The 12,238-nt window shown below is 36.6% G+C and overlaps 1 protein-coding gene across 5 annotated transcripts in view; it reads left to right on the top strand.

Annotated features, from left to right (window-relative positions):
- The window catches only part of LOC6031998 (dynein intermediate chain 2, ciliary), a 41,353-nt gene that overhangs the window by 27,664 nt on the left and 1,451 nt on the right, over positions 1-12,238 (top strand). For all 5 annotated transcript variants that reach the window (XM_038256495.1, XM_038256496.1, XM_038256497.1 and 2 more), the window contains 2 exons: positions 2,983-3,060; positions 3,635-4,088. In XM_038256495.1, coding sequence (XP_038112423.1) covers positions 2,983-3,060; positions 3,635-4,088 — 532 coding nt within the window. The remainder of the gene's footprint in view (positions 1-2,982; positions 3,061-3,634; positions 4,089-12,238) is intronic.

Raw genomic sequence — 12,238 nt, 5'->3', positions numbered from 1 at the left:
TGAAGCTTCCATTTTTACACATGGACACCACTTCATGCTGCGAGAACCCACTTTGGCGTAGTCTCAGGGCTTAATCGATGGCCGGTAAGCTGTCATCGAGACAAGGAGGTTCTCTGATAGTGGAAGTATCACATTTGTACAATGAACCGCTACATATGTGATTTTTCCCTATCTTAATGTGGGTGTCAGGTTAGGATGCGGGTTTAAAAAATAGTGTTTGTAGAATTTAGGATTTTAACTATAAATATCAACTTTTTATACTTTGCCTTTAGTTATTTAGGGACAAAATTAGTAACAGTGAATTTAGTAATTCTATCAGAATCGGTGATTTTCATTCAAGTAGCATAAAAACCATTCTGATTTGTCAAAATTTCCATAGAGTCTCGATCAATCAATAGTGAAATGATATCGGACTAAATTCGTTGATCTGTTGAACTAACGGTTGTCGGATTATGATTGTATCGACCATTGTTGCGAATCGAGGATCTACTGGAATTCTGACGAACAAATGGTCGTCTCTTTTTCAATTCACGACTTGTAAAATATCAACTGTTATTTTTTTGTTTTTAAAAGAAGCCAGACAGGTTTTAAAAGAAACGTTTTTTTTTGTTAATAATTAAAATGTCGGGGATTTGAGATAAGAGTAGCTTTCGGATAGGTTGCTTTAAATCTTGTATTCAATTCAAGTTAGGTAGTTATCCGCAAATGAATATTTGGACTTATATGAATAATTGAACATTTTGGACTTATGAATAACACACAACTGTGCATTTATTCTAGAGTCAGATCCATACAGCGTCAGTGTTTATTTGGTCGAAGTGTACTAATTCATTGGCAGATCTGGTTCTAGTTGTAATGTACGACAAGACTACTGACGGACGTGACAGGACGAGGGCCCAGTTTAGAGGTTTCGACATCAACGATGTGCGGCTGGATCACCATACCAAAAAAAAAAAAAAAATGTTCTCGGAAAAGTATAGGGGAGGGTGGGGAGACTTGATACTCGGGGACACTTAATCCCTAGTCTGTATCTCGCCAGCTTGTGGGTAAAAAATTTGCTTTATTCTTGAAAGTTGTGATTTGTGAAGCTACCAGGAGTGAAATAATCCATTTAGCTCAAATTTGTAACTTTTGATTGTTTTTATAAGGCAGGAAAAGGGAGGTCCATTCTGCCCCACGTGGATTTTAATTTAACACTTCCACCACCAAGCCTCTAAGTGATTTGAAGGTTCCGTTGTTGTTTGTTTACCTTGGTAGTAACATCTAGTAACATTATAAGCATTGAACAAACTTTTCCAAATAATCCAACTTTTCAGAAGGCTTATTTAAAAACCTCGAAATAAACAACATTTGCGTGGTTTGTCACTAAACATACATTTTTGCTCATAGTTTGAAAAATACAATGAATCTAACTTTCGTTTTCGGTATGGTGGTGTTATTTGACGTCCTTTATAAGATCCTTGCCTTACAGTTGGTCTAAATCCATTCTAAAGCCCAAAACCAAGGGTGGCCCATTCTGCCCCCTCTGCCCCTACATCTAATTAGATATCAGCCAAACATAGTTGAATGTCCAACCAACAAGTCCATTACAATCAACCAACCGTCTCCATCACAAATCATCGCGTCGACTAGTTTTGCAGTTATTTTGCTCCAATGATATGGACATAAATCACGTTGGTGCCCATTCAGCGTGTCTCGTCAATGAATAGCTCAATACAGTGAACCGGGGATAAAATTGACATCGAAAATATCGAAAACAGAGCCCAAAGCACATGTGTGTGTGTGTGTGTGTGTCACACGTGAGTGTCACGGCGATTGATTGATGAATGTCAGTGCCGTCTGATGTCTAGTGCGCCTCTGGTACAGTGTATCGTTTGCCAATCTCAATTTGTGCAGCAAGTTTTTTGGATGTGGATGCTCCTTACCTTCGGTGCGGGCATCATTAGGACGTGCGACATTCCGGGGGAGCAAATCCAGAGATTGGTTATTATTTATGGCTGTGTTTGTGGATGTTTTTGGGTGGCGTACCCACCTGGCGGGAAATTATGCAAGGATCGATGCTTTTCTTTTACGTTCGTTTTTCCTCTCGAGAAGATTGATGCAATTTGGTTTCAGGAGAGCACATACGCGGCATGAATAATTTGTCAGGATTATTGATTGGCTTGGCACAAATTTGACGTCAGGTTTCGATGGTAATTGAAATTCGCTTCAATTGGTGGGAAGAATTTAGAAACACTTTCATTATAAGCTCTTGTAAAGAAGTATGCTGAGTTCGAGACCATAAACTTTCGTTGACAACGTAGCATAAGCTTCGGCTCAAGCTTTTATTTCATGTAGCAGAAGCAGTAACGAACACCTTTTATACGTTTTTCCGGCGTTTGGGCGTCGTAAAAAGTACAAACACCTATCAAAGTGTCGTAAAATCAGAATTAATACGATTTTTATACTTTATACGCTTGCCGCTACACCGAGTTTGGAGCTGAACTTTTTTTTTACTTTTTATTATCGTCTCACCTTTTACACGAGTTGAGTCTACCCAGCCTGGAATGGCACACCTGACACTGACATCACATTGTTGCCACGATGACATGTCGCGTCCTGGGAGGAAACGGAGATTCTGAAACGGTTGTGAAAATTTCAATCCCAAAAGGGGGTGGGTTTGAAATAAAAAGCTTAACAACTTTTACGACACTTGGGTGGGCTTCTCTCGGCGTTCATTGAATTAAAAGGTGCTCGGCACTGGTAATCGTAAAATCCGTTTTTATTATTGTTATCTCTTATCTGTTATTACAACGAGGGTGGAAATTGTATTTGGTGGAAAGCTGCTGTCGTAGTACGACGGGGGAAAACTTAAGTATCATGATTACCCTCGCTAGAAGGTTTAGAGCAAGAACAAACCGCAGCATGTTGTGTGATGTTGATTAACATTTCCCATTTGTTTTTGTCGTTTTCTTATTCTATATTTTTATCTTTTCGAAACAGTGGACTTTATGAAGCAAGGCAACGAAGGAGCGGTGTGCCTATTTACGATCAAGAATCCGTCCTTTCCCGATTACAGAAGTAAGTATTTTTAATTCTAAAATATTTGAATGGACAGGTTTAACAAAAAAATACCACTAATTAACAGATTATCTCAAGTTGAGAGTGTCAAGCGACTCAAAAAAAAATCGTGATTCTGGGAACTCATGACTCTTGACTTTTATGTTTATTTGCTACTAAAATCTTAAATTAAGCGCAGATATTTTTATCAACATAAAACCTCTTTTTTGACACGAATGAGAGTTAGTTAACTGACTTCCTTTTGTTTTAGAAATTGAATTTATTTCTGAGCAATTTTTGAAGGACGTAACTTTGCTCGAAATCGTCCAAGTTTACATCCTATTGTAAAGTAACCTTAGATTTAGAATGAACAATGCATTATAAAAAACATAATCAGTGCAAAGCGGGTTAGCCAAATCTTGGTTTACATACCCTTCGACCCCAAACCATAACATTCCCAAGTTATAGGCCCACTGTGCTGGTATCGCTTTAAAGATTCTCACTTTCCGCGTAACGCGTCTCATTATAAATATCATTTTCATGGCTCCTAACTTTCTCATTTTCTCGATTTTTTTCCCTTTTCTTCTCCACCCAGTTACGACCGAATCGGGCGCGATGTGCTGCGATATCCATCCCAAGTACCCGTACCTGATTGCGATTGGCCTGTACGACGGAAACGTGATCGTGTACAACCTGCAGGTGGGCACCAAGGAGCCGGTCTACATGTCCCACGGGGTCAACGGGAAGCACTCGGAGTGCGTGTGGGAGCTCAAGTGGGGCCCGGACATGCAGGACGGCGAGATTAACTTCTTCACCGTTTCCGGCGACGGGCGCGTCTTCAACTGGGTGCTGATGCAGAACAAGCTCGCAATTACGACAATTATCTCGCTGTTTCTCGATATCGACCAGGTCGGTGGCCCGGACGGGAGCTCGCTCAAGCTGAAGGGCTGCGGCATGTGTATGGTGTTTCATCCGAATAATCCGGAGATTTTCCTCGTCGGAACGGAGGAGGGTTACATCTTCAAGTGTAGCACGGCGTACAGCTCCAAGTAAGTGAAGGGTTCGTGAGAATATGACGTAACAAATTTCCAACAGCGATTCCAATATCCTCTCGAATGTGTAACGAAATATTTGGATTAAACTTTTGGATACGGTGGGAGGCTGAGCCGATTTGCATGCCAATTAATTCATTCAAATGGAATTATCCAGTGGGTGGAGGAAGAACCTTCTCGTCTGTACGGTGATGAACCTTTACCGAAATGAGCCTTTGCTGTTGCTTTTGTACGTGAGGTGGATATAAGACGGAGTAAATCTTTTTGATCTTTTAATATCGTGAAAGTTCGTTTATTACCCATTTTTCGGGAGAATTGCTTTGAAGTAGAGTGAAAATGTGCTTTTAAGAAGCCCATCAAGCATGTTACTGGTGGATTGAGGGTTACTGAAGATTTGTTATAGAGATAACTCTAGCGTTTGGCAGAGATTCGGTACTCGCTAGAGAAGATTTTCTATTATCGCTGATTCTGGCACTGTCTGTAAGGTTTATCGCATTTTTTATGTTGAACTAGTAATAGCTAGATTATAAACATTAGGACAATGTAGATTTAACCAGTAAAGAGATATTTTTCAAAAACTCAAAAATCGTTTTAAGAGCCACTTTGCTCAATAATCCCGGTTTATCAGAAAAAAACCGCCATGCTTTGAATGCCTGTACAGTAGGGTGACAAGAAAAATTTAAAATTTTGGAAAATCTCAGGAGATACCCCCTGGTTCGATTCGTTAGGCAAAAATAAGTACAGAGAAACCTCTTTTTACGCGATGGCGTTACGCTTTTTATTTCGTCGATTTCTCTAAAACCATACAATATTTTGCATGTTTCAAAAAGAATTTTGTAGATCTGAACAAAACCTATCTAAATGTTGTGTCATTTCGGAGAAATCGGTAAATTAATAAAACGTAACGCACCGCGTAAAAAGAGGTTTCACTGTACTGCCCATGTTCACATAAATGTCCCATATGCAAAAACAGCAAGCTGAGTAAAACGCAAGGGAAGTTTGTCCCACACATAAGGCTACGTGTTAAGTTTTCACGAAAAAACTGGATTTCGTCCTAATTTCTACAACAAAGTACTGGATGTTATAGGCTCTTCTGAAAGTGCACACGATTTTGAACCAAACTGCATCAACAACTCAAAAATTTATATAAGGAAAATCTTGAAAATATATGTGAAAAACATAGCTTCAGAATGTTGGCTGCAGGTGGCGCTGTCCTCGCCCAAGTTTGTTTAAGCGTGTGATTCTTGTAGGAAATTGAATTCTCTACAACTTTGTCGAGGGGTGCAATAAGATCCGAGTTGATCCTGATGAGTTATTAGCAATGCGATGAAAAGAAATCGACTTATATACTTTAAAGTATATAAGGAGTATATAGTACGCATATGAGAAAATACTTTTACTTTTAGGGAATTGAATTTCCTTCAATCACTTCTATCACTTGGACAATTTTGGGTGAGACCAGCGCCACCTGGCAGAAAAATATTGAAACGATGTTTTTTCCTCATACATTTTCGCAATTTTTCCCATTTAAACTTCAACAATAAAATGCGACCCCTTAACCTTAACCGATTTGGCTCAAAATTAGCACAGTTATACTTATTTTTGCCTAACCCACTCGGAAAATAATCTGGTAAATTTTAGTGTCTGGCGCAGGCGGACGTTTGTCGTGCAGTTCAGACACACTTGGCACTCTTATTCTAGCCAAGTTTTGCGTTACGCCAGACGATTCTGGCGAAAATCGGGTGAAGTTTCAGCCAGCCGTCTGGCAACAAAATCAACCGGTTCAATCGGTTGAACCGTGCACGACCGGTTTGTGTCATATTCGCCAGAAATCATGGCAGAAATCTGGGGCAAATCTGGGGGAAATTCTGCCAGATGGCTGGCGCAAGCTCCCAGACGAACGCCAGAAATGCGTCCGCAATTTCCGACCGGGAGTCGAGTCAGGAGATATCCCTGATGTCGTTTTTTTACTGTCACTCTACGGTACTGCCGCTCTAATTGGGTCCGTCCCATATTTTAAAAACAGCAATCCGAGAAAAAAGCAAGTCAAATTTGTCCCGCCCAAAAGGTTACGTGTTAGAATTTAACGAAAAAGTGAATTTTCTACGGTTTCTGGAACAAAGTACCAAAGTTTTCTGGTTTTTCTCATAGTTCACATGATTTCGAAACAAACTGCATCATTAACTCAATATTGACGAAATTACACATGAAACGGACCTGATTTAAGTGGCAGTGTACGTTTAAAACTTACGATTTGTTATTTACTGAAAAATGGTCTAATAAAATATCATTTTTTTCCAAAAACATTAAAAATTTGTTCAAATTGCCCCGAATTTCACTTTAAATCATAGTTAGGAGTCCTAACAATAATTTTCATTAATTATATTGATCCAGAAAGTCTTCATTTTTCATTGGCAGCATGATAAAGTTGAAAAAATAAAATTTGGTGCCTGAAATTTTTACGAATTTCTCCCAAAAATCCATATAAAAAAATTTTTGGCGGTTAATTTAAAGTATATTTCTTTATGATAGCGCTAACGTCACAAAGTAAAATCAATGCAAACTATAGATGTCGGGTGAGTAAGAGCCGTAAGAGCCATCGTGACCTCCAACACAGATTTTCGTTTTTCATAAAATTGCATGGCACGTCGAGAAAATCAGTTTTTATTTTCAACAAATCATGTCTCTGGAACGGGTTCATTTTTTTATTTGTTTTGTAAAATTTTACGAAGAATCCGATTAAAAAAATTCCAGACATAGGCTCTTTGCCTCCAGCCACGGTCAAAACACCATTTTAGGTTTTCTTTCGACTTTTTCGGCTGATTTTCGGATTTTTTCCTTGAAAGGCAAACTTATCACCTTTCATTTACCTTCAATCTAGCTAAAAGCGGTTAAAATGGCATGGAGTAATGATTTTTTGAAAAAAGTGGTTTATGGGTAATTCTCCGCCAACTCACACAGCAGTTGCCCCGACCCCTCTTCGATTTGCGTGAAACTTTGTCCTAAGGGGTAACTTTTGTCCCTGATCACGAATCCGAGGTCCGTTTTTTGATATCTCGTGACGGAGGGGCGGTACGACCCCTTCCATTTTTGAACATGTGAAAAAAGAGGTGTTTTTCAATAATTTGCAGCCTGAAACGGTGATGAGATAGAAATTTGGTGTCAAAGGGACTTTTATGTAAAATTAGACGCCCGATTTGATGGCGTACTCAGAATTCCGAATAAACGTATTTTTCATCGAAAAAAACACTAAAAAGTTTTAAAATTCTCCCATTTTCCGTTACTCGACTGTAAAAATTTTGGAACATGTCATTTTATGGGAAATTTAATGTACTTTTCGAATCTACATTGTCCCAGAAGGGTCATTTTTCATTTAGAACAAAATTTTTCATTTTAAAATTTCGTGTTTTTTAACTTTGCAGGGTTATTTTTTAGAGTGTAACAATGTTCTACAAAGTTGTAGAGCAGACAATTACAAAAATTTTGATATACAGACATAAGGGGTTTGCTTATAAACATCACGAGTTATCGCGATTTTACGAAAAAAAGTTTTGAAAAAGTTGGTCGTCATCGATCATGGCCATTCATGGTCACCCGCGACAGACACGGACGACGAAACAAAGAGAAACGCAAAAAGCAACTTTTTCAAAACTTTTTTTCGTAAAATCGCGATAACTCGTGATGTTTATAAGCAAACCCCTTATGTCTATATATCAAAATTTTTGTAATTGTCTGCTCTACATTTTTGTAGAACATTGTTACACTCTAAAAAATAACCCTGCAAAGTTAGAAAAAACACGAAATTTTAAAATGAAAAATTTTGTTCTAAATGAAAAATGACCCTTCTGGGACAATGTAGATTCGAAAAGTACATTAAATTTCCCATAAAATGACATGTTCCAAAATTTTTTACAGTCGAGTAACGGAAAATGGGAGAATTTTTAAAACTTTTTTAGTGTTTTTTTCGATGAAAAATACGTTTATTCGGAATTCTGAGTAAGCCATCAAATCGGGCGTCTAATTTTACATAAAAGTCTCTTTGACACCAAATTTCTATCTCATCACCGTTTCAGGCTGCAAATTATTGAAAAACACCTCTTTTTTCGCATGTTCAAAAATGGAAGGGGTCGTACCGCCCCTCCGTCACGAGATATCAAAAAACGGACCTCGGATTCGTGATCAGGGACAAAAGTTACCCCTTAGGACAAAGTTTCACGCAAATCGAAGAGGGGTCGGGGCAACTTTTCCCGATTTCGTGTGAGTTGGTAGAGAATTACCCTTATGCTAAAATTGACGAGAATTGCCGTTTTTAGGACCATTCAGCACGATGTAGGTCACCCTAACGACGCAACAAAAACAAAAAACGGGTCAAAATATTTGGGATAAGGAACACCCAGAAAAATCTCGAGTCCGATAGGAGATTTTTTTCAGACCATGCTGTTTTCGTGGGGAATTACTGTGTATAGTCTGGATGAATACTTGCAACAAAAACGTTATCGCGAAAAAACTTTCCAGTTTTATTTGAACAAAGTACCGTTATCAGCGATGACATTGGGTCTGGGGGTGCGATTAGGTCATACAAATTTCAGCATTTGGACCCAATTTCACTCCTGATGACACTTCTGTATAGGGGAAGGTGGGGCAAGACGACCATATGGGGCAAGAGGAACAATTGCTCGTAAAGCCGTAATTTTTACAATTTTTATTATTTCCAGTATGAGGAATTGTTGCTAGCAATGCAATTAGCTGATTCTACTACCACATAACCGCCAAAACGACGTAAACGCCACGGGGCATAAGATTGAATGAAGTTTTTTTCAAAACCTTTGTTTCCTTATAATATTTGGAAAGTACAAAATAAGGCTTAGGGTTCGTTTTAAGGCTCATTTTTTCAAAATGCTATTTTTCCTAGATCAGTAGTGGTAGGGAACCAATGACTTGCACGTATTATAAAGTATGATTTATGTTTTGGTTATTTTTGTAGAGAGCTTTTAAAAAATCATGTTTAGGTGGGGCAAGTGTACCATATGGATTTTTAGTATGGAAAAAAATACGAATTGCTGCAGCAACATATTTTATTGTGAAAAAAAATACATAAAAGTTCTTAAAAAATAGTCCATACACGATATAATAATATCATGAAAATTTACTATTTTATCATCTAAGTAATATTTTTTTTTCGTAAAAACGGTAAAATTTCTAGTAAAATATTATTTTTTAATCTAAAAATGAAAGAAACGTTTCAAATACATCCTAATCTGATGTATCTAAGTGATAATAGTTCAAATGTCAGTAAATTTGCATGTTTTTTCATGCATTGTTCCTCTTGCCCCAACGGGTTGTTCGTCTTGCCCCACTAGTTGAGTAGAACGTACGAAAAATCAAAAATTTCAAAATCAATTTTTTACATTAAAAAACAGATTTTTTTAAAAACTTGTTCTATCAAAGTCTCAGTCAAGACCTGGAATAAGATGATTCTAAAAAATCCGACAGATTTTTTAACGTTTTTAATGGGTTATAACGAGCATTTCCTTAGCTTGTTACACTTGCCCCACTTTCCCCTACTTTAGCTCCCTTGAAGTTGCACACGAACTGCAAAATTAACGTGAAATTGATGAAAAAGAATATTGGATATTTATGCAAACAGGGGCAGTTAAAGTTGTCCCAGTTCCAAAAAATTTGAGCTCAAAATTTTGATGCTCTGGAGTAACCATTGGCGGAAGAGAGCTAAAAATATAATCAAATTGATTAGAACCTCAGAATCAATTCCAATTTTGCTGCATTGACTTAATTATAACCTTGTTTGGATTTTTTTTCTTTATTTTGGCTCTATTGTAAAATTGTACAGTACCTTCCTTGACTTGACAAAAAGTACATACAGTCATCCCACATATTCGAAACACCCACAAATTCGGAACACTTTTGTGATAATTTCGCAATAGAATGTCAAATGCATCTTTTCTGTCGACCCTACTATTTTTAGGACTTATATTTGGACATTCTTTTGCTTTTTTGACAGCAAATGTAGTTCTTTTTGAACAGAAAACTTCATGTCAAGACTTTTTTATCCTGAGCAGCAAAACACTGCCTCTAAATTGCCTGTTCCATAACTGTGGGATGTTATTGTGCCTCCCACAATTGTGGAACACCCGAATTTAACTGATAAATTCACAAAAAAAGTTATCAGACCATTCATAATACATACCGTAAACCGGGGTGACTTTGATAGGATTTCAATTTGTTTTTAGAATATTTTCCAACAGGTAAGGTTTTTCTCAAGATTATTATTTTTAAAACATGTACTGGGGTAGGCTACACAACAAATTCCATGCACTTTTTTGGAAAAAAAAAGTTTTTTCAATAGTGTTTAGAAAAATAGTTACGTTAAAAATTCTTGGTTTTAATTCCGGGGTGACTTTGATAGTCATAGTTTTTCTTGTTAAAATCATATTTAAGATGTTCAAACTTTATTTGAACGTTAAATGTACCATCACTTAAGTAGCTGATATAGTTTGTAAGAAAAAAAAACAATGTTTATATTAAGTTAACTAAGTTTATAAGCTTTTTAACAGAATACATATAAATTTTAGGTAAAATTGTTAAAAAGTCGGAATTTTGCCTGAAATTTGGTAAAAATAATTTTGTTTATAAAATTATCGATTTATATTGCATTTTATACTGAAGTCGAAGCACGAATTACAAGTTTTCACATTTTACATGATATTTGTTCAACTGAATTTGCCTATAAATTTGGAGATTTTTTTAAATTGTGTTTTAAAAACACATATTATTTATTATTTACAAACTTATTTAACCTTCTCCTAGTGAAAAATTGTCCAAAGAATCCGAAAATGCATTCCGTTTTCCGATTAAAAATCATGTTCATTGAGAAAATCATGACACTTTGAGAAGTTTAAAATAATGACTTTCATCCACATTTTCTTAACTATGGAAACTTTAACTAACTTTATAAACTTTTCAAAAATTTATGAAAAGTTCTTCATGAGGTACTTTGAACACTTCTCTACCACGGTCAGTATCACAGAAAAAAATAATGTAAATTTGGAAGCTTTAATTTTGGAAGGTTGAATATTACCTCTTTTATGATGTAATATTACCTCAATTTAGACTGAAAAAGTGACATTACACCAGAAAAGTGGTAATATTACACATTTCCAGAGGTAAAATTACAGCTTTTTTCTGACATAAAAGATGTACCCCTTCCCAGATGTAATATTACCATGATTTTTTTTTCTGTGATGTTTCTGAACCATTCCTTACGTATTTTAATTGTACTCTTCATTTTGCGGAAAAATCGCAAACCTATCAAAGTCACCCCGGCTATCAAAGTCACCCCGTTTTACGGTACCTAAGCTTGAGTTTCGTTGGGTTCAGTGCGTGAAGTCATTATTTTGTAAAAATTATGGACTCATGGAGAGAACCAAAGTTTGTTTACATCCGTAAGAAAAAAGTGTTCCGAATTTGCGGATTTCAAGGGTCAAAGTTTTTCTTCAAAAACTTGATATGAAAGTTAAAATTTGCAGTTGTTCGATACAGCATTCGAAAGATAGAAAGAAAATCTTTCAAATGAAGTTAAAATCGTATCATTAAGTTCAATTATCGATTTGCTATGATTTTTTGAACATTGGCCGATCTGTTAACTGTTCCGAATATCAGGGATGACTGTACTACAAGTTATCGTATCCAATAAAACAACAAATTACAAACCTACCTCTAAACGAGTTATCGAAGATAGATGCTTTGACATGACGTTCCTTCTGCAATGAACGTCAGGTACACTGAAAAAAACCAATTCTCGAAATCGTGAATTAAATTCACGAATGCTAGAACCACGAAGGAATATATTCACGTTTATAGTGCAAATATACCATACTCATGAATAAATTCCTTCGTGGTTCTCACATTCGTGAACTTAGTTCACGATTACGAGAATTGATTTTTTTTCTGTGAAGTTGAATTTCTCCCAACTCATTCAATGGTTCCACAAATGATTTATAGCCTTTTACTACAAAAAATCCAAAGAAATGTGCCGGGATTTTTCAAGGCAATCACTCCCACCCCAAAACCGCTTCCGACGTCGGTTTCTTTTCCAAGATGCTTCTGTCGCATCCATCTGGTTGGAACAA

Source organism: Culex quinquefasciatus, chromosome 2 (genome assembly GCF_015732765.1).
Source record: "Culex quinquefasciatus strain JHB chromosome 2, VPISU_Cqui_1.0_pri_paternal, whole genome shotgun sequence".
In the NCBI taxonomy this organism is placed as follows: domain Eukaryota; kingdom Metazoa; phylum Arthropoda; class Insecta; order Diptera; family Culicidae; genus Culex; species Culex quinquefasciatus.
The sequence above is the reverse complement of the archived record's forward strand: the minus strand, read 5'-3'. Positions and strand labels throughout refer to the sequence as shown.